Source organism: Macaca mulatta, chromosome 19 (assembly GCF_049350105.2).
Source record: "Macaca mulatta isolate MMU2019108-1 chromosome 19, T2T-MMU8v2.0, whole genome shotgun sequence".
NCBI classification, from domain to species: domain Eukaryota; kingdom Metazoa; phylum Chordata; class Mammalia; order Primates; family Cercopithecidae; genus Macaca; species Macaca mulatta.
Window position 1 is genome coordinate 6798764 of NC_133424.1, and position 26879 is coordinate 6825642.

At 53.7% G+C, this 26879-nt stretch overlaps 1 protein-coding gene across 44 annotated transcripts in view; it reads right to left on the minus strand.

Annotated features, from left to right (window-relative positions):
* The window catches only part of RANBP3 (RAN binding protein 3), a 63030-nt gene that overhangs the window by 1530 nt on the left and 34621 nt on the right, over positions 1-26879 (minus strand). For 8 of the 44 annotated variants that reach the window (XM_015122602.3, XM_015122600.3, XM_077979441.1 and 5 more), the window contains 14 exons: positions 24984-25020; positions 24806-24892; positions 22748-22819; positions 16825-16890; positions 15867-15959; positions 14842-14969; positions 10507-10626; positions 8211-8314; positions 7415-7493; positions 6434-6536; positions 5781-5890; positions 3819-3939; positions 824-966; positions 119-305 (listed from right to left, as the gene is read on the minus strand). In XM_015122602.3, coding sequence (XP_014978088.1) covers positions 119-305; positions 824-966; positions 3819-3939; positions 5781-5890; positions 6434-6536; positions 7415-7493; positions 8211-8314; positions 10507-10626; positions 14842-14969; positions 15867-15959; positions 16825-16890; positions 22748-22799 — 1306 coding nt within the window. In that variant the 5' untranslated portion in view covers positions 22800-22819; positions 24806-24892; positions 24984-25020. Of the gene's footprint in view, positions 1-118; positions 346-774; positions 1096-3772; positions 4020-5748; positions 5891-6433; positions 6537-7414; positions 7494-8210; positions 8315-10506; positions 10627-14841; positions 14970-15866; positions 15960-16824; positions 16891-22747; positions 22820-23136; positions 23268-23428; positions 24893-24983; positions 25021-26879 lie in introns of those variants that run through there. The other 36 variants (XM_077979449.1, XM_077979446.1, XM_077979450.1 and 33 more) reach the window with 18 other exon arrangements.

Sequence of the window (26879 nt, forward strand, 5' to 3'; positions counted from 1 at the left end):
GCGTCAGGATGGAGCCCGCACTTCCCAGGTCTGGCCACCCCTGCCAGGAGATCAGCACTGGATCAAGGATGGTGGGCAGCTCCTTTTATCCCCCCAGGGTAGGGACCACCAGACTCACCAGCTGCGGTGGCCCCTGAAGGAGCCAGGACATCGTCATCGTCGCTGTCATCCTCCTCATTGGACGGGGCTGCCCCAGGTTCAGGCACGGGCATCTTGGCCTCCTGCTCCTGCTCCACACGGCTGCGCAGGGCCAGGATGCGGTGGTGCAGGGCTGCGTACAGCTGACCCGTGTCCTTGGAGCTGGCCTGGGACAGGAGGAGGGTATGAGACCCCCGGACCCCAGTCCTACCCTCTCCTGTCTTCTGCAGAACACAAGTGCCAAGTCCCAAGGTTCAGAGGTGACACTGCCACAAGGCCTTGTGGGGAGGCCACCGGCCCCGGGCCCTGGGCCTGCCGGCCTCTCCCTGAAAGGATGCCACCACTCCCAGGTGGCTGGGAGTATCCCAGAGGTCAGGGTTGGTGGACTCGACTGTGACACCATGACACAGGACAGAGGTGACCACCCCACAGGGCTTTTAGCGTTGAACACATCACAACCCCTCAGCCAAACCCCAGCGGCTTCTCTGGGGTAAGAGGACGAGGACCATGATCTCTATTCCTGAAGGCTGGGACTGGCAGGTCCCATAGTGCTTCTGGTGTCCCAGGCAGCACCTGAGGCCCCTCCCTGCTCCCCTCCCCACCGTCCTGCTTATCTGTGTGCCCAGGAACCCCCACATGGCCGGCGGGATGAGGGGCCCCAGATGCACCCGCGTGGCTGGCTCACCGAGATCAGGAAAACCTTCACGCCCTGGTCCTCGGTGTCCATGGCTGTGATGCGGATGCTCTTCTCGCTGGCCTTGTCGATCTGCATCTGGGCCCAGAGCTTGGTGTTGAGGATCAGTCGCAGGCTCCCTTGGGTCCGCATCACTGCAACCAGCAAGGCCACTCAGCCCTGGCCCCCACCCCGGCCACCTCCCAAACAGGCAGCTCTGAGAGCCAACACAGTCCAGAGGGAAAGCAACATCACCGCGCAAAAGCCCATGATCCTCCCAGGACCTACCCACAGAGCAAGACTTCTCCTGAGGCCAGCCCTGGCACACCTGCTCCCGGGGCGGGGCTCCTCCTCCCCTAGCCGGACCACTGAAGGCCACAACTGTGGGTGGCCGCACAGGCTGGTGCTGCAGATTAGTGGCCAGAGGCCACATGCAGTTTGTGGGAGGTTGTGTTTGGTCCACACAGGGGGGCACCAGGATGGCAGTTCCCGTGGAGAAGGGGGGATGAGACGAGCACAGGGTGGGCTGCGGGAGGCAGGGACTGACACTCAAGGTGTGTGCGCTTCCTGTGTTGTGAGACATCGGCCTCCGTGGGAGTCCACGCCCTCCTGACTGGCCTCCCCCGAGTGGGCCAGCCCTGCCTCTGGATTCCTTAGGAGAAGGCAGGGTAGGACCACAGCTTAGCGCTTCCATGGAGAGGGGACAAGAGGACCGAGGGCAGCAGATTACGGAGGGAAATGGGAGGGCCCTGACTCTCTAGAGGATGGAACAGCCCCGCACCAGGCCTGGGCCCACCCCACGGACTCTGCCAAGCCCCTGTCTTCCTGCTGGCCGTCTCTCCCCACTGGAGCAGGCCTGGAGAGGGTCGGAAACTTGTCCCCCTGCCCCGGCTCAGCAAACAGATCTCCCTGAGCCCAGGTGCCCACCTCAGAGGCTGAGTGCGAGAAAGACAGGGGTGACTCTGCTCTCCCTGAGGGTGGGGAGGGCACTGCTGCCACGGGGCGACAGGCTGATGACCCAGGCAAAGGGGAGGACCTGGGGGCTCAGCGCTCTATGCCCTCTCCTTCCACTGACATTTGAACATTTCCACGAGACAAAAGGAAAAACACAAGATGTCCATAAGGCCGGGCACGGTGGCTTATGCCTGTAATCTGGGAGGCCAAGGTGGGTGGATCACCTGAGGTCAGAGGTTTTGAGACAAGCCTAACCGATGTGGAGAAACCCTGTCTCGGCCGGGCGCGGTGGCTCACGCCTGTAATCCCAGCACTTTGGGAGGCCGAGGCGGGCGGATCACAAGGTCAGGAGATCGAGATCGAGACCACGGTGAAACCCCGTCTCTACTAAAAATACAAAAAAAAAAAATTAGCCGGGCGCGGTGGCGGGTGCCTGTGGTCCCAGCTGCTCGGGAGGCTGAGGCAGGAGAATGGCGTGAGCCCGGGAGGTGGAGCTTGCAGTGAGCCGAGATCATGCCACTGCACTCCAGCCTGGGCGGCAGAGCGAGACTCCGTTTCAAAAAAAAAAAAAAGAAAAAAAAAAAGAAACCCTGTCTCTACTCAAAGTATAAAACAATTAGCCAGGCTTGGTGGTGGGCGCCTATAATCCCAGCTGCTCAGGAGGCTGAGGCAGGAGAATCGCTTGAACCTGGGAGGCGGAGGTTGCAGTGAGCCGAGATTGCGCCACTGCACTCCAGCCTGGGCAACAAGAGTGAAACTCCGTCTCAAAAAAAAAAAAAGACATCCATGGGGAACAAAAGAGCAGTCCCAGCCTGCAGGGACACCCGTCTGTTCTTACTAGGGCAGTGTTTCTGATCGAAGTACATGAACACTACCCTTCAAGGAGGCCATCTGAGTTACTGCTGGGCCTGAAACCCGTATTTATGAAAAGGCCAGAAGACGCTTTGACTCAGAAAGATAAAACAAAAAGATGGTCCCGGCGCAGTGGCTCACGCCTGTAATTCCAGCGCTTTGGGAGGCTGAGGTGGGAGGACTGTTTGAGGCCAGGAGCTCAAGACCAGGCTGGGCAACACAGGGAGACCCCATCTCTACAAAGACAAAAATAAAAAATCAGCCAGACGTGGTGGTGTGCGTCTGTAGTCCCAGCTACTCAGGAGGCTGAGGTGAGAGGATCACTTGAGCCCAGGAATTTGAGGCGACGATCACGCCACTACACTCCAGCCTGGGTGATGGAGTGAAATCACTTTTAGAAGGAAAAAAAGGACACGCCCACATTTCAAATGTGCACACACGGGCTGATTTCCCTAAGTGGGTGTGTGTATGCAGGTACTCCAAGCTAAATGTCCAATAGGGAAAAGTCCATTAACTGTCAGTAGAATATTAACATAAAAGTTTTTCAAAAACAGTATACTTTATTTTTTTTGAGATAGAGTCTCGGTCTGTCGCTCAGGCTAGAGTGCAGTGGCTCAATCTTGGCTCACTGCAACCTCTGCCTCTCAGGTTCAAGCAATTCTCCTGCCTCAGCCTGCCCGAGTAGCTGGGATTACAGACATCTATCACCACGCCCGCCTAATTTTTGTATTTTTAGTAGAGACAGGGTTTCGCCATGTTGGCCAGGCTGGTGTTGAACTCCTGACCGCAGGTGATCTGCCCACCTCGGCCTCCCAAAGTGCTGGGATTACAGGTGTGAGCCACTGTGCCCGGCCAAAATTTCTCTTTATCAAGAGATTAGACTTGCTGTTTGATTTTGTTTTCCTTTCTATCATAAACCTGCCACTTTCACTGTCAGAAAATCAGTTTAAAAACTTCCATAGACTTTTGTCCATTTTGACACTAAGAGAGTCACGGACAAGCTGGCAGCTGGAGCCAGTGTGCTAGGGTGGTGTTGAGGGCTGTGAGCAGGGAGTGGGTTTGGGGGGCAGCTCTCATGGGGGACCGACTCTGTGCCTTGACTCTCACAAGGATAGGGTCAGGATCTCCCCAGCTTCGTTCCCTTTGGAATTGCACAGTCCCCAGTCCTCCTGTGGCCACAGCCCAGCCCTCTGCAGCTCACCTAGTCGGGACTGTAGCGTGCCGTCGTCCGTGGATGCCATGTCATTGAGTCTGAGCAGCCCCCGGCCTCTCTCCACCCAGGACTGTGAGGTCTTGTCGAAGACAAACAGCTTGCACTGCATCTGGAACACAGTAGCCGCTGGTGAGCAGGGACCCCAGCTGGTGTCCTGCTGCAGCCACACCCTGAGAGTCGCCCTTTAGCCTGTGTGGACTGCCAGGGCTGGCCAGTGATGGCCTGGGGGCCACCTTGGTCAGTGTTTTTGTCCTGCCCTCAAGCTAGAACAGGCTTTACGTTCTAAAAGGGATATCGGAAATTAAAAGAATCACTAAGGAAATGAAAAGCAAAACAACAGTGAGAAACCTCTCTGCGCACTCTAGGATGGCTGTACCCACGGGGGGAAGCTGGAACCCTCACACACTGCCGGTGGGAAGGCCGCACGGTGCCACTGCTGTGAAAGAGAGTCTGGCGGCTCCTCAAAGTGCTCAACAAGGAATTACCACATGCTCGGGCAATTCCATTCCTCGGTATGTACCCAAGAGAAATGGAACATCTGTTCGTGTTCACACACAGATCGCACATGAACGCGCACATTCGCCGTAGCCCAGCCTCAAGGAGCAATGGACGGACACATGTGGCCTGTCCCCACAGTGCATCTCACTCAGTCTTAAGGAAGAATCAGGCTCCAACCCCTGCCACAAGGTGGATGAACCCCTGGCTCAGTGAGAGAAGCCAGACACGAAAGGCCACATAGTGCACTGACGCCATTTATATGAAATGTCAAGGACAGGCAAAAAAACAGAGACAGGAAGTGGATTTGTGGCTGCCAGGGGCTGGGGAGGGAGGAGGAGTGACTGTGAACGGACAATGCTCTTTCTGGGGGAATGGGACAGTGTTCTTTTTGGGGGCAAAAATGTACATTAGATTGTGGTGAAAGTTGTCTGACTCTGTGAATATACTAGAAACCATGGAATTGTATGCTTTAAAAGGGTGGATTATATAGCATGTGTACTCTATTTCAATACAGCGGTTATGTATATATAAACAAAGAAAAATACGAGACAGACACCCCTACATGGCTTTCCACATACCCGCTAAGTCAATCTCTTTCAACATGAACAGATTACAAAATGTAAGTGGGGAAAAAAAAGCAGTGTTCTTAAAAACCCCACAATACGCCACCTGGTTTACAGACACAGACACATGCTTATGTGCCACAGGAGAGGAAGCAGATGGATGCTGCCCAACCTGGGTGGTGTGGCCTCAGGAGAAGGGGATGGGGGATGCCAACAGGGGACAGTGGGATGGAAGCTCTGGCTGCACCTGATTTTTTTCCCTACGAAGACACCACAGGATGTCAGGTGACAAATACAGTTAGCTCTGGGTTACAAGAGATGTTTGTTATGACAGTCTTTGTCATTCCCTGAACCATCAAGAATGTTTCAGGCTGGGTGCGGGAGCTCACGCCTGTAATCCAGCACTTTGGGAGGCCAAGGCGGGAGGATCACATGAGGTCAGGAGTTCAAGACCAGCCTGGCCAACAGGGTGAAACCCATCTCTACTAAAATACCAAAATTAGCCGGGTGTGGTGGTGCACCCCTGTAATCCCAGCTACTCAGGAGACTGAGGCACGAGAATCCCTTGAACCCAGGAAGCAGAGGTTGCAGTGAGCCAAGATCGTGCCACTGCACTCCAGCCTGGATGACAGAGTAAGACCCTGTCTCAAAAAAATTTAAAACAAAAGAGTGTCTCAAACAGATCATCCTCCTCTGAAACCAAAGACATGCAAGAAACCCCTTGCAGAGAGAGCCTAAGCTCTCTACAAGCGCCACCAACAAAGTCCCAGAGCGTAGGGCCAGTGGCCCCTCTGTCATCTCAGGGGTAGGCCTGTGTGCTCAGAGGATGTGTGCCCAGCCCTTGGTGCATGGAAGACCCAGGGCCATCGAAGAGGGGCCGGCCCCTCACCTGTAACACATTGCTCTCCGCCTCCTCCCCGGTGATGACTTCCACTTTTTCCAACAAACACTTCCGCGCTGTTGCCTTGGTGTAGGCGGCTGCCGACTCGGCCAGGGACTCTGAAAAGTTATTGGCCAAAAAGACTGACTAATTATTTGGCGAGGGGAGAGCATGCAGCTCACAGGAGATGAGAGGGTCGGTTCTGGTCTCAAGGACGCCAGCTGCCCCTGGCAGGCCCGACCTGGCAACCCAAGTGGTCCCTAGACACAGCCAGGGCACACGGTCTTGGAAGCTGCAGGGAGACCATCTGGGGGCCAAGTGTGGCCCTAGACTCTCCTGTTCCTGCTGAGCAGAGGACAGGGGGACAGTGAGGGACTCCTCCACGCCTGCTGTCTGCGCCTCCCCACCCTCCCCACAGCCACAAGGTGACACAGCCCCTCGAGTAACAGTCTTATCATAAACCCCTGTCTCTGCTCACTGCAAGGCAGGACCCTGGAGGTCACGGCCCTGGCTTAGTAGCTGGTTGACGTGTGGTCGTTACTGCTGCGGGAGTTGGGCCCCTTATCCCTCCCGGCTGGGGGTGTGAATGGACCCAGCATCCCCTCATCATCCCCCAAGATGACCTACCATGAGCCCCATGCAGCGGCGAGACGGTAACATACCTTTCTCAGGGGTGGCCTCCTGGGATGAGGACTCAGACCCTGACTCGACAGCTGCATTTTCCCTGTTGGCATCTGAACTGACCTCGTTTAATTTTGGGGGGCTCTGCAGGCATACAAGGAAGAGGGAGCTTGTGCGGTCCTTCAGCTGCAGCTCTGAGCACCTCTCTGCCTGGCCCCCAACACCATGCTGCCCCCAGCACTCCTGCCCGCTCCTGGTGACACCCTGAACTGCCTGGGAGCTCCCCACGTGGTCCCTCAGGCATCAGCAGGGGGTGAGTGCCGCCAGTCGACAGTCCCCTCGGACCACACTGGACACTCCGTTTGGGTGAGGCAAGACTTTGACTATTTCATTGAAATAGAAAAAAGGCAGCGTGGCCATAAAGGAAGAGAAGCTGCAGAGTCCTTAATGCAGCATAACTCAAGACAGCTAGAGTGACCAGGCAGCTCAGGACAGGCCCTCACGCAGTCACAGTGGAGCTGGGTGGAATTAGGAAGGAAAAGGAACACATGTAAAGAGGTAGGCAAGCCATTCTAGAACCCTCTCCCAGGCTGGCTGGGCTCCTGGGAACGGAGACGGGCCTTTCTTGCACTCAAAGCCTTGGCCGCGGTTATGCTCACAGGAGCAGGGAGGCCGGCAGCCCTGTCCCACACGACTTTTGTCAGGTGGCCTGGTGGGGAGGAACCGTGGACTCTGACTGCCAGCAGGGCCCTGCAGCCTCTGGGGAAGCCCATCTTGGGATGAAGCTGGCCCTGGTCAGCAGGGAGGAGCTGGGAAGAGCGAATGCCAGCTCCTGGGCGGCCAGTGGCCCCGGCCAGTTTTCACTCCAAGTCTGAGCAGGGTCTTCCCTCTCTCACTTGTTACTGAAGCCATCCCCATCTCACAAAGGACAACACAGCAGCCCCGCTCTCCATGTCCCCTCGATCTGGGGCTGGTGCCGAGCACCTCTGGTCCCCAAGAACATTCCCAACACGGCCACTCACCAAAACTCGCTCGCTCATGTTCTGGCCAAATACAAATTTGTTGCTGGAGGCGTCGGCACTATTGGTTGAGTTCTCTAAACTGAAGAGAAGATGTGCAGTGAGTGTGGGGGTGTCACGTGGGAATGTGGCTAGGCAAATGTGTGGGCACCCACGGAGCACACACTGGCGCAGAGGGCACAGTGGTGGGGTCTCCCCTACTGTGCACAGGGTGGTGTGTCAGAGGCAGGAAGCCACATGCCTCCCTGTGCCGTTGGAAACACGAGCCCTTAGCTCGCTCTGACGGAGGGATCCACAGCATGAGGGAAGCCACCTTCCAGCTGCTCCGCCCGCCCATCTCCCAGGCGGGACACGCTTTCTTCTGAGATACCTGGAGGGGCAGCTGGGCCGTGGGTAGCATCACCCCCAGCCACGTCAATCAAGGGCATGCTGAGGTCTTTGCCCCAGGTGCCCAAACCCAGGATAAGGAGTCGCCTCTAGCCTGCTCTGTTCTGCTCTGGGCATGAGGTCCGCAAGACAGAGGGCACACTCCAAGGGCTGGGCTGTATCCTCCATGGGCCCCTGGACAAGCCCACAGAACTCTGGTCCTGTCTCAGGCGTCCAGTGAATCACAGAACAAGGCCTACAATCCTGGCCCACCCACGGTTGTGCCCAGAGTGGGGAATGACAGACAGGCCCAAGAGCAACCTGGATTGTGGGTCTGAGTCAGGCACGGGGACCACAGATCCCTCTGTGGCAGAAGCCCTTGCGGCCACCTGCATCCCCATGCTAGGCTGGCCGCTGGGCCCAAGACACACACCTGGAACTGATATACTGGAGGAAATAGTTCGTTGCGGTTGGCGTGTCTGCGCTGGGGTGTCCAGCATTCTCCATGTCAGCTTCGTCCACGCTCTCATTGATCAGCTGGGAATGAGACAAAGCGCTCAGTAATCGGGGGTGGGGTGGGGGCTGGGGTGGTGTCTGCAGAGCCCCTGAGCTGCATGGAGCTGCCGGGAGTCATGAGCCCTCTCCTGCACCCGGCTGGGTGTGCACGTGCACGTGCTGGGGGGCAGGGCTGTAATCAACTCCACCACCTTTTGCTTTAACAGTTAAGACGGAAAGAGAGCTCATGAGGCTTCAAGGAGCCTTTTCCATCTCGTTATAAAACCACACCTAAGCTGGCCTCTCGGTCAACGCTTTGTACGGAGAACACAATGTTACAAAGTTGGTGTTTTGGGGGGTTTACTATGAACATGATAGAAACAGCATTTCTTGAGGGCCTCTTTCCTACCAGTTGCTATGCTGAGTCTGTCAAATGCACGATCTCCTTTAATCCTCATGCAGCCTGAGAGGGGGATGTTAGGGACCAACAAGGAAGCAGAGGCTCAGAGGGTTAAGAAACCACAGCTCTGGCTGGGCACAGTGGCTCATGCCTGTAATCCCAGCACTTTGGGAGGCTGAGGCTGGGGGGGAAATCACTTGAGGTCAGTAATTCGAGACCAGCCTGGCCAACATGGAGAAACCCCACCTCTACTAAAAATACAAAAAATTAGCTAGGTGTGGCAGTGGGTGCCTGTAATCCAAGATATTTGGGAGGCTGAGGCAGAAGAATCACCTGAACCCCGGAGGTGGAGGTTGCAGTGAGCAGAGGTCATGCCACTGCACTCCAGCCTGGATGGCACAGCAAGGCTCTGTGTCCAAAGAAAAAAAAAGAATCCATGGCTCACGTTTGCCCTGGAAGGAGAGGCTGGGATTTGACTGAGACTGCGAAGTGCACGCAAGCCTCTACTTTTGCAAGAAGCTGACCCCACCAAATTCAAAGCAGCCGTTTCCCCAGACTCAAGGCAGAGACTCCACAGGGCCTGAGCTCCACGGGCCAAGCCCTTCCCCGCCTCTTGCCCTCCTTTCCTCCTTGGAGGGAGCAGCCCCTGAGGGACTCATTATTTTGCCTAAAGCCATGGCGACAGCAACATCAACTTTCCATGCTTCTCAACTTGGGCTTCTGTTGGACGGTGAGTAACAGAAAGGAAAGCAGAAAACGTGAGCCGGTCCTTTCTGCATGCTAGAGAGGTTTCTATTTCGAGGGCCCTCCCCGTCGACACTACTGACATATTGCCATTGGGCCCAGATCATTCCCTGTGGTGTGGCTATCCTGGGCACTGCGACGGGTGGAGTGGCATCCCTGGCCTCCAGAAGTACCTCCCAGTTGTGACAACCACAAATGTCTCTAGACATAGCCACCGATGCCGCCTCTTGGGCTCTGAAAGAAACTTCTGGCCAGTGGAGTTTCTAGAGATGCTGCAGCACATTCCACGTCTGTGGCTGAGAAAGGTGCTGCTGGCTGACCCTGGTCTTCCTAGAGTCCCAGTGCATGGTCCAGGGCCACTGTTCCCAACTACCGCCAGCCCCTCCCCACCCCACAGTCTCCAAACTAGGACCACATGCCTGGAGGGCAGCCAAGAGGTGGCAGATGCTTTGCTCCTTTTCAGGAGCCAAGACTGTGTCGTCACCCCACCCTGCCCCACTTAAAAAAAAAAAGGTGACAGTTCTTAATGGGGGCGATTCTACCCCACAGGGAATACTGGCCACGTCTGGGGACATTTGTGGTTGTCAGATGTCAGGAGCATTGGGTGGGTGGAGGCCAGTGATGCTGCTCAGCACCCTGCAGTGTCCAGGGTGACTCCTCAGAAACCAGGAATGGTCCAGCCATAATGCTGCTAGTGTTGAAATGGAGAAGCCCTGAAATACGGGAACAGAAATCTCTGGGCAGAGCTGAGAGCACTGGACCATGCTGTCTTTCTTTTCTGCTATGAAAGCCTGAGGCCGCAGGTTCAGTCACCTCCCCTGTCCCCTGCTACCATGAGTACCAGGGACTCTGACTTGAGAAGCCACTGCAGGTGAGGGCTCCAAAGCCTGGGCCGCTGGTGGGGAACTGCCAGGGCCCAGCACACACACGCCAGCAGCTGACTATGCCGGGAGCCACGGGGCTGCCTCACTAACACCTTCTTTGTCCCACGTTTCCCCTCCCCTGTGAAATGGAAAATCTACTGACTTGCCTGCTGTTGAACCTGGGGAAGGCATAAAAAGTCAATGAGCTGGTTCAACAGCTCACATACCTTAACTCTGTCCCTCAAGTTCTGCCCGAATACAAAGGCTTGCTGTGTGGCGGGGCCTTTTTTCTCGCAGGCTTCCTCTTCAGAGGCGTTGCTGGACTCATTTTTCTGGGGCTCTTTCTCCTATCAAAAACAAAAACAAAACAGAGTAATCAAAACCAGTGCCCCACTTGGCCCAGACGGATGCCCAGCAATTCCACACCAGATCATGCACTCCACGCGTCTCCTCTGCACGTGCCTGCAGTCCCAGCTACTCGGGAGGCTGAGACAGGAGGACTGCTTGAGCCTGGGAGTTGCAGTGAGCTAAGATCACACCACTGCACTCCAGCCTGGGTGACAGAGCAAGAAGCTATCTCCAAACAACAAAAAAGAAACACCTGTGCCCTGCAGAAGCCTCAGTGCCGGCAGAGGACAGGAAATAACCTAGATGCTCATCATTAGCTGAGGAACAAAATAATTTACGCTAGAAAATACGGAGAAAAAAAGTACAGCACAGCTGTTACCACCAAGAGGGAGGTAGACCTCTGACATGCCCACAATACATGGATCACAGAAGAGAGCAGCTTGTGGGACACAGAAGTGCGATTCCATTTGTGTTAAAGCAAACCCGGTGCCGTGTGTGTGTGTGTGTGGTGTGTGTGCTGTGTGTGGAGTATGTGTGGTGTGTGTGGGGGTGTGTGTGGTGTGTGTACGTGTGGTGTGTATGTGTGTGTTATGTGTATGTGGTGTATGTGGTGTGTGGTGTGTATGTGGTGTGTGTGATATGTGTATGTGGTGTGTGGTGTGTGTGTGTGGTATGTGTATGTGGTGTGTATGTGGTGTGTGTGATATGTGTATGTGGTGTGTGGTGTGTATGTGGTGTGTGTGATATGTGTATGTGGTGTGTGGTGTGTGTGTGTTATGTGTATGTGGTGTGTGTTATGTGTGCGTGTGTTATGTGTATGTGGTGTGTGCGTGGTATGTATGTGGTGTGTGTGTGGTTTGTGTGTGGTGTGCGTGCATGTGGTATGTGTGGTGTGTGTGTGGTGTGTGTATGTGTGGTGTGTATGTGTGTGTGATATGTGTATGTGGTGTGTGGTGTGTGTGTGTGGTATGTGTATGTGGTGTGTGTGATATGTGTATGTGGTGTGTGGTGTGTATGTGGTGTGTGTGTGGTATGTGTATGTGGTGTGTGTTACGTGTGCGTGTGTTATGTGTATGTGGTGTGTGTGTGGTTGTGTGTGTGTGGTGTGTGTGCGTGTATGTGTGGTGTGTGTGTGGTATGTACGTGGTGTGTGGTTGTGTATGTGGTGTGTGGTATGTGTGGTGTGTGTGTGGTGTGTGTGGGGGTATGTGTGTGGTGTGTATGTGTGGCGTGTGTGTGTTTTGTGTATGTGGTGTGTGTGGTATGTGTATGTGGTGTGTGTGTGTGGTATGTGTGCGTGTGTTATGTGTATGTGGTGTGTGTGCGTGTGTGGTGTGTGTGCGTGTGGTGTGCGTGTGTGGTGTGTGTGCATGTGGTACGTGTGGGGGGGGTGTGTGTGCGTGGGTGGAGGAATGCTCAGGAAATAAGCCGGGAGAGAATTCAAACCACTGACGGAGGTTACCGGGGGACCTCTCAGCTGGAGGGTGGCTTCCACTTGTTACTTTCTAGGATTTCCATTTTGTGTAAATATTTTCAACATGCAGGCATGACTTTTGTAACTAAATATCCTAAGACCAAATGCATTTATCTTGAGATAATGGAATATGGAGTTGCTAGTAATTTGTATATGTCTTTCTTACACTACATGATAAAAAAGGTGTAGAATTTGAAAAGAAATTTTAAAAGGCTTTTTTGGTAGGTCTCTGGGAATGTGTACAGTGGACACGAACATGAGGCAGGGAGCGTTTTCCTGGGAGATGTTGTGAAGGGCCCTGACAACCATGAACTCGGAGCTGAGAAAGGCTGCAGGCAGCTTCTGACTGCCTCAGTGTGTCCAGCGGGCAGGGAAGCCTGGAGTTACAGTGCCAGGCCCAGAATCAGCGAATCACAGCACTGAGGGCACTTTCTGGTCCAACTGTGAAGAAAGTGAAGAGTTTAAATGTTTCTCTACTGTGCTCCCTAGAAATTCTGCTATTGCTGACTTCATGCTGCATCCTTGTGCCTGTGCAAGAGTGAACGTGGCTTTTAAAAATTAAACACACACCGTGTTTGGCGACCTGGAAGTCCTCAGAGGATGGGCTAATCCCCAGGCCCACTGGGGCTGCCTGCAGACGGTGGGGGGACGCACTTCCGGCAGAAACACTCCCTGGCTCTTGGCTTTGTGTGCTGTGTGCCCCCTGCTCACACTGACTGCTGCTAATCCCGGGTGGGCGGAACCCACAGAGTCACCTGAGAGGGGGCAGGCAAACAGCAAAATGTTTCTGACCACAGCGTATGTCTATGACCTGGCGGGGCCTGCTTAGAGGATTCGCTTAAACTGATGAGTGAATCCCGAGGCCTGTAACCAGTCTTAGACTCTGTGTGTGTGGGGCGGGAGGGGAAGCCTCTTCCCCACTTTCCCAAAGACAGTACCAGAAGTTCCCCCATGGGTCACCCCAACATCTAAGCCCTCCTTAGAGGAGATGCTTCACTTAGCTCACGTTCCTGATGAGCAGTGTGTGTCATGTTCGTGGGTGGCGTGGAAAAGCTCGGGCTCCTGCTGCAGGGCCAGAGAAAGATACACATGGCGAGCCTGGCGAATCTCAACAGCACTGGGTGTGGTCAGAGGGCAGTGTGGGTGTGGCTGCGTGGCTCCATCCTGGACCCACACGGAGCAGTGGCTTTGGAGCCAGATGCAGGAGCTGGGAATGGCAGCCAGTGGACCATGGGGTCCAAGGATCAACATTAGCTACTGGGGCTGGCCAGTCTGCTGGAGGGAAGATGGCACATCACAACTTCTGAGCTCAACGATTTGGGAACAAGCTGCATACACTGTTGAGGAGGGGCTCAAACCGGCAGGAAGAGGGACTATGTCCCCTGGGATGGGACAGAGCAAGGCCTTTCCAGCGAGGGGCAAGCTCTTGGTAGTGGGTGTGGCCAGGTCAGCCTGTGCACTCACCGCCAGGGACAGGGTGGGAGAGGGTGGGATGGGCTGGGTCACTTCTAAGTCCTTCTCCAACTCAGAACCATACATCTGATCTGCTCAGACCTCAGCAGTCAAAGCTTCCAAGCCGCAGTATGCAATGGAAGTGATCCCTATTTCCAATTCAGCAAACTCGTTTGAAAAAGGGCGTGAGGATGTTTTAAAATTTAATTGTGGAGAGCTATTTTCACCCTTTGAGCCAGAGCATCTACTGGGGATGGGAGGTATAAAACCGCAGGCCATGGACACAGAGCGGAAAATAAACACAAAGATCCAATCTGGCTTTTACACGGAAGATATCACGTGGTGTTACCCCAACTCTGACTTTAAACCCATCTCTGCCAACTTCAAAGGAGGCTCTTCATCAACGTCCCTTATTTCACGGTGGCTGTGAAACACCACTTTTGGCCCATATAATCCAATCCATATCCCACTTAAACAGAACTATTTCTTTTTTTTTTTTAAGGCAGGGTCTGGCTCTGTCGCCCAGGGTGGAATGCAGTGGCGCGACCTCGGCTCACTGCAGCCTCCCCTTCCCAGGTTCAAGCAATCATCCAGCCTCAGCATCCTGAGTAGCTGGGACTACAGGTACATGCTACCATGCTTGGCTAATCTGCGTATTTTTTGTAGAGACAGAGTCTTGCTATGTTGCCCAGTGTGGTTTTGAACTCCTGGCCTCAAGCAATTCACCTGCCTCGGCTTCCCAAAGTGCCGAGATTGCAGGTGTGAGCTACTGTGCCTGGCCTAAACGAACTATTTCTGAGATGACTCCCAAGGCAAATTTTTCAACTGGAACCACACAGATGGGAGTCTCTGAGGATGGCGTGGGTGTGGACGAAGAGAGGGGAGACATTCCTCACGTTAAACGTTGCAAGACACCCAACAGCGACAGCCGTTCCTCAGGCCCTAGTGACTCCCCGGAGTGCAGTGGTTCAGGTCCTCCCTCAAGGATCACTCCCTTGAGACACGTGGCGGTCAGCCTTGGGCAACAGGCCCTTCCAGCAGAACTTGCTTGGGAGACACTTCTTCAGACTGACTCAGCAAGACCACCTTGGGAATCTAGTTATTTGGTTTGTCAGCTACTGTTATTCACAGAGCCTACTGAGCAAATCCAGAGAGCCTTACAACAGGCCTACGTGGAAACTGCTCAGAACAGGCGACAGCGCGTGGACTCCACAGCGTGCTGGGAAGCTGCCCTCCCGTTCCCCAGGGGTCCAGCACGCAGCACTTCCCTGCCCCAGGACCCACTGACCTCAAGTGCACACACCTCATCGGCAGCTTCAGAAGGACTTCTCCGTGCAACAGTGTCAGGGGATGCTGCTGGCACTGCCCCCGTGCAGTCTGCTAGGAGGCTGACCCCGTTGGTGCCACTGCTGGGGACTGTGGGAGGGAAGGAGAGTGGGGAATCACAGGTGCTTGGCAGCCCTCCCACCCCAACTCACGTAGCTGAGGGGCTGGGCCACGTCTAGTCTAGGGCCCCTCCCATGGTAAAGCCCATAGCACATGTCTCCTTTTTAAGGAAGGACCTGGTATCTCTACAAAGAGTCAAAATTCTCGGATTAAAAAAAAAACAAGAGAAACCTGCCGAGCACAGTGGCTCATGCCTGTGGTCCCAGTGCTTTGGGAGGCTGAAGCGGGAAGACTGCTTGGGACCAGGAGTTTGAGACCAGCCTGGGCAACAGAGCAAGCCCCCATTTCTAAAATAAAATAAAACAAATTAGCTGGGTGTGGTGGTGCACACTTGTGGTCCCAGCTACTTGGGTGGCTGAGGTGGGAGGATCGCTTGAGCCCAGGAGTTCGAGGCTGCAGTGAGCTATGACTGCACCAATGCACTCCAGTCTGGGTGACAGAGCAAGACCCCATCTATATATATATAAAAAATATAAAATTAAAAAAAAAAATGACCTTTCAAGTTTTTAAAGATAACCTGTGAAAACTGAGGCTGCAATTCTGTCTGTAAACACACAGGGATAAATCTCATTCCCAGGAGCCGGCCTGCTTTTATGAAGACTGTGAATGAACAAAGCAGGTTTCACCCACACAGTCACACTCGGCCGAGAGCTGTGAGGAAGCTGTGGAACCGCCTCTCACTCCTCCGTTGCTAGGGCTCGGGAGGCTTGGGGTTGGGGGTGATTTAAAGGATCATCTTCCCTGATCTCTCTGTATTTCTGGTGCATTCAGCAGTCACCTCTGTCACAACACTCCTGTCCCGGGTGCGACTTCAGGAACGCTCTACCCTGCCGTCTGGGCCTGGGCGCCAGGGCTGCCGTTTCTTACCAGTCTGGGACAGTGCCTTTGGCTGCGGAGCCTGTAACACTGCCGGGCGAAGCACGCTCCGCTGCTGCTCCTTGGGCTTCTGGCTTGGCAGACCTGGGAACAGAAGGTGGCCTTCCCAGTGCCCGTGGACCCCTGCCTGCCCCCAGGCGCTTCAGAGACAACCCATTCCACGCCCCTTGTGGGCTAGACTTTGCAGGGAAGCACTTTTTAAAAAACTTGAGGTCTTTTTTTAACAACTGGACAGATCTGGCATTTTTATATATGATTAAGTGAAATTCCCAGTAACTGATATCTGTGAATTAATCCAGTTAGCATGGTAGCGTGGTGGGGCGTTGAGGGACAGCTGTTCTCTGTGAGCTGGACTCAACGGTCAGGTGGAGACTAAGGGGAGAGCAGTGAATTCACAGGCAGCTACCCGGAGGCTGAGGACTCGATGTGGGGTCAGGTACAGGCACGTTTTGCACCTGTTTTTCAAAACAGCCATGTTGAAGAAGTCCCTCTGCCAAAGGCAGACAGGGCAAGGACCCCTGCACGTGCCCTGCCCTGTGCAGCATCCCTGGCAGCCTCACTAGCAGCCGGCTCCCCAGCAGCGCGCCGCTGGAATACAGCCACCCTGCTAACTGGGGTGAACACTGTGGTATGTGGGGGCCAGAACACGCAGGACAGGCTGAACCAAGTGCGCTACTGCTGGGCGCAGAGCCTGCCCGATGCACCCCAAGCCTAGCATGCTCCCGTGCAACCACCGCCCACTTTTCTGAGCACACAAGGCTCACAATCAAGGGTCCCAACCTCCCTGCTGGACAGCCTCTCTTTAAAGGAACTTTCCAGGGCTCATGGGTCAGGTTACAAGTGAACTTTCTAGAAATCAAGCTGAGCCTGTGGTATCCTGGTCTGGCCAAGCAGAGGTCTGAAAAACGTCAGAAAGCCACCCCCCGCCCCAGGGAGGTGGGTGACCTACCTGCGCTGGGGGCTTGGCCGTGGATCAGCGTCGGCGGCTTCAACCGGAAGCCACTGCTCCTTTCCTCTAAAAGCACAAGACAAAAGATCAACAGCAGGCCTGCCTGGGTGGCGGCTGGGCCTGGGGGGCAAGGGCAGGACAGGACTATGGTCTTGGCCTCAGTGACCTCGGGCCTGGAGAACCAGGGAGAACATTTCCAAATTACAATAGAAGTCCCGTCCGATCAGCAGGCCTGGAAGGCACCTGGAGGAGGGAGAGGCAAGGGCAGGAGGAACGACAGCTCTTGGGCCAGCTGCTGACCACGGGGACAGGCAGGGCATCAGCTGCCTTCCCAGCAGCCTGAGACCTGCTGCGGGCTCAGGAGCTGAGCTGCTCAGCGGCCCTGCACCTGGCCCTGGAGAATGTCAGGGAGCCACAGAACACAGGCGCCCAGGCCCTGCTTCCCTTTCCTAGAAGGTTTGTCCGTCAGAGCAAGCATCTGTGGCCAGGAAGAACCTTGGCACCACTACAGATGTCTGGGAAGGGAGACAGGTTTTTATGGTGAAAAGGTCAAAGGTGGCAGACAGTGCGCCTGCCTCTCCTTTCCAGATGTGCCTGCCGAGCTTCCTGTCTCAGTGAGGGAGCCAGCTCCCCCCAGGCTGGAGTTTGGGCTGACAAGGTCACAAAGCTAGAGGGAAAGGCGAATGCTCAGGGGCTCCCAGGATGGCGCGAGAGCCCAGCCTCGCCCAGCCACCTGTCCACATGGACCCCTTCATCTGTGTGTCTTGGCAACTGTGCCCATACAGGGAGTAGGGATGGTGGTCTAATCTGATCCACACCAGGAAGGATTGTCATAAGGGGCCTGTGACTCAGGCAGGCAAGCCTGTTCCTGGGCAAGGCACAGAGACTGTGGTATTATGGCTCCTGGAGGTGGCCCTGCGTTCATGCTAAGCTTCACCCCCCGTCAAGCTACAGGACACAAGATCAATATACACAAATCAATTGTGCTTCTAACGCTAGCCGTGAATGACCCAAAAGCAAAATTAAGAAAATAATTCCATTTACAGTAACACCAAAAGAAAGAAAACACTTGGGAATACATTTCACAAAATAAAACTATTAAATAATGTTGGGGCTGGCTGCAGTGGCTCACGCCTGTAATCCCAGAGCTTTGGGAGGCTGAGGCAGGAGGACTGCATGAGCCCAACAGTTTGAGATCAGCCTGGGCAACATAGCAAGACCCTAACTCTACAAAAAATTAAAAACTTAGCTAGGCATGGTGGTACATGCCTGTAGTCCCAGCTACTCAGGAGGCTGAGGTGGGAAGATCACTTGAGCCTGCAGTGAGCTATGATTGTACCACTGCACTCCAGCCTGGGTGACAGAGCAAGACCTTGTCTCAAACAAAACAAAACCATTGTTGGAAGAAATTAAAGGTGTAAATCAATGGAAAGACACCCCCAAAAGTCATATGCTATCTGATTCTAATTCTGTGAAATGTCCAACTAGGCAGAAAGGCGCTGAGCTGTTACCAGGGCTCAGGGAGGGAGCTGGGGGCCCGCTGTGACTAACGGGGATGAGGTTTCTTTTTGGGATGGAAATGTTCTAAAATTAATCACGATGGTCGCACAACTCTGTGGATGCGCTAAAACCACTCAATTGTACACTAAAACGATGACGACAAAACCCAAAACGCCTTGTCGGCCCACATTTTCAGACCCAAAATCAAATCAAGATTTAGCAGGCCAAGGAAGGCGCCTCTCCCGACACGCCCCGGAGGCGCCGCTGTGCCTGGGCAGCAAGAGGACCGCAGCAGCCTTCTTACTATGATAGTTGTGTGGAGCAGTTCAGCCCCAGGGGCTTCTGGCAGTCTGTGTTAGCAGACCTGGTGCCTCTCCCTAATACATGGTCATAAAAACAAACTCAGGAAAGCCAGATCCTGCAGGATGCCGGGGTGAGCCACCAGATGTTCCTTTTCCGAAGGAAACACTCAATTACATTTCCAAAGCACGGAGCTATGCAGGAGAAGGCTGGCAATTTAGATACATTGTTAAAAGGTCAAATTCACAATTTAGATAATTTTTAGCAAGCTCTTCAAGCTGGCTCTCAATGCTGATGTTTTGGCCACAGACTGACTCCACTCCCTTCCACACTCTGCTCTGTGCAGAGCTGGCGCTAACACTGAGGGGAGCCTGGGAGCTGGCCCAAGCTGCCAGGCAAAGTGGGAGGCTTGGATAATCCTTGCCGACCTGCCACTAGTGCTGGGCCCAGAGGCTGGCCCTCTCCAGAGCTGCAGGCAGACAAGGTGCGCTCCAGGAGCAGCCAAACTCTGGAGGTCCCTGTCACAGGCCCTGCTCCATGAAAACAAGGGTGGTCTCTTCTCCTTCCGGAAACTTTCTTCCGCAACACAGTTCACAACACAAGTTGCTGAATCATGGCCAGAACCTGATGCCCGCCACATACCCAAGGGGTGAGGGCCCTAGAGGATGCTGCACCAGTCTCTGAGGGACGTGTATCACTCCAGAGAGGAAGAGGACCCCTCCCGCTGGCAGCCTTTGCCCTCCTGGGAAGCCAGCAGGCTCCCTGTCTGAGGGTGCTTTTCGCCTGCCTCAGAGAGCCCCAAGTGATGTCTGCGGGAAGCCATGCTTACCCCCCAGGGAGTCCCAATTTAACCAGGGAAGGGATGGGAATGAGACTGTGTCCATCAGATGCTGAGAAGGCGGCCTGGCTGGAGTGTGCATGGTCTGTGCATGGATGGCGCTGGTGCAGAGTGGGGAGGAGGCTCAGCCATGGGGTGGGCAGGGGGTGATGCCCGATGCGCGGAGGACAGAGGGTGCCAGTTTCTTAGTGCCAGAAGAGGGGCAGAATATACCAAGGGAGGCACCCACGTACCCCTGGCGTCATCTCCACATGCCGGCAGGTAGACAGAGTGACAGATCATGTGGACAAAGATGTGTCCCCAGCTCTGTCTGCAGAGGGCCAGAAGCAGGGCTACACCTGAGGCAGTGAGATCGCAGTGCCGCACCAAGCACTCAGACCTCGGTTTCTAAAGACCATGCTCCGTGAAGAACCAGCGTGCCTCTGAGAAATGCAGATTCCAGGACTGGGATGAGAAAAGAAGCTGAGCTGGGAGACTCCTGTTGCGACAAAGTAAGGTAAGTGCTCAAAACAACAATGGGGACCTGCCTGACAGGGCTTCCACTGGCCGAATCTGGGACAATCTGAACATTAAATAAAAACCAGTAACTACAGACGGTCACCCACTGATGCCAACAGAAGCTCATCTGTCCATGTTGACACAATCAATCAACACACACGTGGGGAGAAGGCAAGCTCCTCCTTCCAGGGAACACCACTAATCAACGCAGCAGGGATGGTGCCCACAGAATCCCACGGCTGGTGGCATTCCCAGCTACTTGAGAGGGTGGGTCACGAGAATCGCTCGAACTTGGGAGGCAGAGGGTGCAGTGAGCCGAGATTGTGCTACTGCCCTCCAGCCTGGGCAACAGAGCGAGACTCTGTCTCAAAAAGGAAAAAAAAAAGGAAGAGAATCCCATGGGGCAGTTGTCAGCAGGAAACATCACTTTGAAAACATCACTGGGAGTGAGCACTGGAGGGCAGGAGTGCAACAAGGTACACACAGTCCCGGAGTCTAAAGTGTCTCTCAGAAACCATCCAGCACAAAGGGGAAAGCAAGTTTACAGTGGCGAAACCTGGCAGACAGCACCCTGATCGAGGTCACAGCTACTCCGTGCTGGTGAGGGGACAAATGAGTACTGTGCATGGCTTCTGTGACGTTCTCATCCAAGACGCCACACCTGGGTCTCACCACCAGGACACACTGGACAGGCCCCAACTGACAGACTTCTACCCAACAGCTGACGTGTAATCCTCGAGGTCATGAAAGTCAAGGGAAGCCTGAAGACCTGTTCCTGATGAAAGTGGAGGTATGTGACGTAGGACCAGGGTCTGAGTCCTTTTTCCTAATGGACTCATGGAGCCGACCGGAGAAAGCTAAATGGGGTCTCCAGATAAAAGGGACAGATAAATTCTTCTGTGTTAAAGCTTTTCAAAATTAAAGCTAAAAAACAGAAGGCAGGCAGACAAGGATGTGAAGGTGGCTTTGCAGAACAGATGTGAGGCTAACAAGACCGGCTTTTCATGCGTGAGGGCGCTGGGGCTTTAACCATGCCGTGTCGGGGCCTGCGAAACAGCTGCCTGCTCCTGAGACTGGAGGGGAGAGGTCTGTGGGCAGAGAGACAGGAGGGAGGCCTTGCTCACAGGCCTCAGAAGTGATCATGAGATTTGTAACAGAGCTCAGCAGCACAAATGGGTCCAGACACACGGCTTTAGAAACTGATCACCTAAAGCAGAACCTGCCTCACCACGGCAGGCTCCCGTCCAGACCACCACCTGCTAAGTGACACCCCGGGAATAACCCTTCCTTTTGCCCTTCCTGAGAACCTTGAACCACCAAAGCCCCTCTGCAGGACGAGAACAGGCGGTTGGCTCAAAACAGTCTGCTTTTAGAGTCAAAATGACTCTCTGAAACGGGGCCATCAACTCAATGCTCAGAGTTATAAAAACCCACCTCTTCCCTTGACACGGACGTCACGCCAGCAGCTAACTTATCTCACAATGCTTTTGAAGTCGGCCATGAATTTATATAAGGTAGGTTGGGTTACAGAATTCAGGTTGTTAAACTTGCTCATTAAATCTTTTATGAGGAATTTCAGCCACATGGGAGAAACTTTCAGGAAACCTTCGAGTTGGTTCTCCAGTGAAAGACCAAAAAGGCAGGCTCCATATTCTTCAGAAAGGGGGAGCGGCTGTCCTTAAAATTTTAAAGCTGGGGGCCGGATGTGGTGGCTCACGCCTGTAATCCTAGCACTTTGGGAGGCTGAGGCGAGCAGTTCACCTCAAGGTCAGGAGTTTGAGACCAGCCTGGTCAACATGGTGAAACCCCCATCTCTACTAAAAATACAAAAATTAGCCGGGCATGGTGGCACATGCCTGTAATCCCAGCTACTTGGGAGGCTGAGGCAGGAGAATGGTGTGAACCCGGGAGGCGGAGCTTGCAGTGAGCTGAGATCTGGCCACTGCACTCCAGCCTGGGCGACAGAGCGAGACTCCGTCTCAAAAAAAAAAAAAAAACACAAAAAACATATTTATCTAGGTAGATCTAAGCAACATTAATGTGAGAATTTAATACACTGAAAAGGGGTCTGGAAATTCACCAACTTCACAGGCGCTACCTCTGGGATGGCAGCGTGAGTGGGGAAGGGGCAGGAATTCTTTTTACTTGAAATATTTCTGATTTAAAGAAAAAACAATTATGGGCCAGGTGCGGTGGTTCATGCCTGTAATTCCAGCACTCTGGGAGGCCGAGGCGGGCGTATCACCTGATGTCAGGAGTTCAAGACCAGCCTGGCCAACAGGTGAAACCCCATCTCTACTAAAAAATACAAAATTACCCTGGCGTTGTGGTGTGCACCTGTAATCCCAGCTACTCGGGAGGTTGAGGTATGAGAATCACTTGAACCCGGGAAGTGGAGGTTGCAGTGAGCTGAGATCGTGCTACTGCACTCCAGCCTGCGCAAAAAGAGTGAAACTCCGTCTAAAAAAACAAAAAAACCCAATTATGAATGCATTACTTGTGTAAAATTTTGAAAAATGAGTAATGCATTTCTTTACAGGTTGTTTTTAGAGGACTTAAAGCCCCATGCAACCAAGCCCTGCTTGCAGAAACAAACATAAGGGCTTATGAAGCCTTATCTCACACCAGATCCCCAAACTATAAGCTGAAGAGTTGGAGGAAAATTTTAACAGCTGAAAAAGGACTGACTTTAAATGCCCGCTGAAGATCTGATTTTCCAACACCAATTGCTTTTCCTCCCAGGAGAACCCCCAGGCTGGGCGGGAAGGCAGAGGGGCGGAGGCTCACCTGGGTCTGAGTCGGAATTGCCTGCAGATGGCTCGCAGAAGCTTGATGGCATAAAAACATTGTTTTTTGAAACTGTCAGCAAGGAGGTGCAGGCGGGAGAGGGAACAAGAGGAAAAACAGCATGAATGGGTGGGGTGGACCCTCATGTCCCACGGGAGGAGATGGGACAGCACGCGAACAGGGCATTCAGTCTTTCCCCAGAAAGCAAACCCCAAAACTCTCTTTATAGCACTATGAGGGTCTCCAGCCCGACGGCCTTCATCTGTCTGATGACTAGTTAACTCTGGTCAACTGGGGCCACCCCCTTGTCCCTGCACCCCTGCAGGGGCAGCTGGCAGGGGATGTACTGGATGCTCCAGGCCACATTGGAGGCCCTGACTCCTTCTCACCTGTGGAGGATTGTCCATGGGGTCCCCTCCCCCACCTAAGATCTTCCTTCATCAGGGCAACTGCTTCCCAGGTGTGAGCCGGCCAACAGGTTTCCACAAATGAAGTGGAATTCGTAGGGGAAGAACTCACTCTACGCAGAATGGAACCAAAGACAACACTGTTCAAATTATCAGTGCCCCTCACGCCTCCAGTTGCCCTGAAGATGGAAAGCCGAGTTGTCTCTTGGGGGCTGCCGTGCTGGACGGGAGGTGATTTGAAGTGGGCCAGGGGAGCAGAACAGTGGTCCCTCACCTCTTTAGCCTACATTCACAGCCCAAACACTTCTTCTCTATGCTGGTTTCCGATGCAGCAAGCATGGTCTAGCAGTGGGCAGTGAGTGGGAAGGAATAAAATCAATAAGCAGGGAGCAGAGCTCCCTCATTCCACAGAACACCTATCCACGGGCGCAGAGATCATTAAATAAAGGATGTCGACTGCAAGCCATCTGGACAGTTCCACAATATCCGGTCAGCAGACGACAGTGTAACAGCACTGGAAAACCTAATGCAGCCTTGCAAAAAGACGTGGCCATGTCCAAAACCAACATGATGGGAAAGGGGCATGAAAGCAGGGGTGTGGAGGGGTGACTCGGGAAGGACCCTGGCTTCCTACACTGTGTGTTCCTGTAACGCATGCGTGACTTCTATACACAGAAACAACGTGACATCCTGAAGGTTCAGGACTGTAAAATGATTTACATGAACTTTCCAAGAATGGATTTCAGTTGGGTAACCGGAGAACCTGTCTAAACACTCATGTATCTCCAAGTTGGTGCTACAGACAGCCAAGACAGAGGCCACAAGACAATGCCAGAGTGGGAAGTCAAGACGAGGACGAGAGAACAGCCCTGTGGTGGTGTTTACCTTCACATCTGCACAGGCGACTCCATGGCTGGAGGCCAGGCTTTCTGAGTGTCACATTAAGTAGTGCTGATGGCGTTATCTGCCTCAGGAACTTCTCTCCTGTACCAGCCTGCATGAGTCCCCAGGCTGACCTCCATGCTTGTGCTCAGACCAGGCCTCACGTCCAGGGCCTCCAAGCCCTTTAGCCTGCCCTACTCCACAGTCCGAGCCTGACCCACCCTTCCAGGCCCCCACAAGCTCCTCTCCTCTGGGAGTTCACAGCATCACACACGGGCCTCTGCTGGGGCCTCCTGGCTTGCCGGTTACTGTGTGTGCATGCTTGTGTGCACATGCATCTGCATGTCTGGGCTACTGCACTGGACTGCCTGTGCTGGGCATGCAGCTGAGGGGTCAGGAGAACACCCCACCCCTAAACCCCCAGTCTGTGCCCAGCCTTGGAAAGAGGAGATGTAATTAACAGGCAGAGGCCCCAACAGGGCTCTAAGCAGTCAACCCCTTTCCTCCATTTCAGAGGGACGATCTCTTCCCAGTCTTCCTCAGGCCACCAAGTCTCACCATGCTGTCAGCGTCACTGATTCTAGACGAGGACCCCTGGTGCTGCACTCTGGGCAAGCTCTCACCTCACTCCTGACCGAGTCCGAGCCTCAGATCGACTCTAACTGGAGCTGGGCAGGAAGGACACAGCAGACGGACGCGCAGCACTGAGGGGAACGGCGGGTTTGTAAGCATAAACGCTTTTACTATTTGGTAAGTTTGCATATTTTACCTGACTGTGAGGGTGGGAACTGGGTTAAAGAGGACGTTCTTTCTCGCTTGACAGGAGGGCAGTAATTTCCATCTTCTCTGTCAGAATCTACAGAAAATGATGAGAAGAGGAGGAGAAAAATCAGGTTCCTTCCGTTTTTAAAACTGAAGATGGTCAAAGGTGTTAGAGAGCTCCTTACCTTCTCCGCCTTCAGGACTGGAGCCGCCAGCTGACCTCTGAAACAAGGAGCACACAGCCGGGGTCAGAGGGCATCAGCCTCATGGCAACCGAGCAACTCTTGGCTCCATAACAAATATCCCAACATGCACCGCGGGCAGCTAACTCCCAGTAACTCCCAGAGCCCAGCACCCGAACGAGCCAGGATTTCAGCCCAAAGCTCAAAAATTCCCCCTGGTGAACCTCTGCACCCAGCTTCACAAACACATGCCAAGGAATCCTCTCAGTGGCTGGGAAAGTATCCGCAGCACCCGGATCGGTTTCTTGTTTCTCCACAGGTTACACTAACTGGCCCGCCACCCCCAAATTCAAACACAGCCGAACCTCATCTGGCCCCTGTTCATCCTGCCAAGAGCTGAAAAGCGACCCTCTCCACCCTTGAGGGCAGCGGACTTGTGTAAAACGGTCGCATCACACCAGATAGAAATGGTTTCCCTTCCTAGCCCTGGAACATTCTACCGTGCACATCCTTGTCTCAGGGTGGGCCGTTATTTCCAGAGCAAGTAAGAGCTTGGATGTTTTGGACCAAAGCCTGCTTGTGAAGCGTTTAGAACAGAACCATCAAAGACAAAGCCCAGTCACAGGTTGAGGGGAGGGACCTGTTTCCTATTCCACAAACTTTAGCTTTAGAGTGTGAACAACTAGCAACCAAGACTTAAAATGGGTTCATGACCAGCCTGACCAACATGGTAAAACCCTGTCTCTACTCAAAATACAAAAAAAAGTAGCTGGGCGTGGTGGCACACGCCTGTAATCTCAGCTACAGGCTGAGGCACAAGAATGGCTTGAGCCCGGGAGGCAGAGATTGCAGTGAGCTGAGATCATGCCATTGCACTCCAGCCTGGGCCACACAGGGAGACTCTGTCTCCAAAAAAAAAAAAAAAGACTTAAAATGGGCTGGGCGCAGTGGCTCACGCCTGTAATCCCAGCACACTTTGGGAGGCTGAGGCAGAAGAATTGCTTGAGCCCAGGAGTTTGAGACCAGCCTGGGAAACATGGCAAGACTCTGTCTTTATAAAAAACCAGGCCGGGCACGGTGGCTCATGCCTGTAATCCCAGAACTTTGGGAGGCCGAGGAGGGCGGATCGCGAGGTCAAGAGATCGAGACCATCTTGGCTAACATGGTGAAACCCCGTCTCTACTAAAAATACAAAAAATTAGCTGAGCATGGTGGCGGTCACCTGTAGTCCCAGCTACTTGGGAGGCTGAGGCAGGACAATGGCAGGAACCCGGGAGGCGGAGCTTGCAGTGAGCCGAGATCGTGCCACTGCACTCCAGCCTAGGCGACAGAGCGAGACTCTGTCTCAAAAAACAAAAAAAACAAAAACAAACAAACAAACCCAACCACACAAAAATCAGTTGGGCATGGGGGTGAATGCTTGTAGCCCCAGCTCCCCCGGAGGCTGAGGCAGGAGGATCAGTTTGAGCCCAGGAGTCTGAGGCTGCAGTGAGCTATGACCATGCCACTGCACTCCAGCCTGAAGGACACATCTCATCTCAAAACAAAACAAAATAAAAAAAAACCCCTCAAAACTTAAAATGAGTAGTGTTTATCCTCTCCCGCAACACAATCCCTCATTTTATGTCCTGTCTCAGAATGTAGCAGCCAAAAGCACACCGATGAGTGGGTGCTGCTCCTCCTGGCATACTCCCCGCAAGAGCAAGCAGAAGAACCAATTTTCTTATTTTCAAACATGCTCCTCAGAGGTCAAGTTTAGCCAAATGAGGCCCGTCTGCCTCGACAAGCTGCTGGGGCTTACAGGAGATGATGCATGTGAAAGTGCTTTGCAAACTGCAGAGGGGCCTGGGAAAGCAAACTGCAATAAATAAAACCGAAGAGCACAGGAGCCAAGGGAGA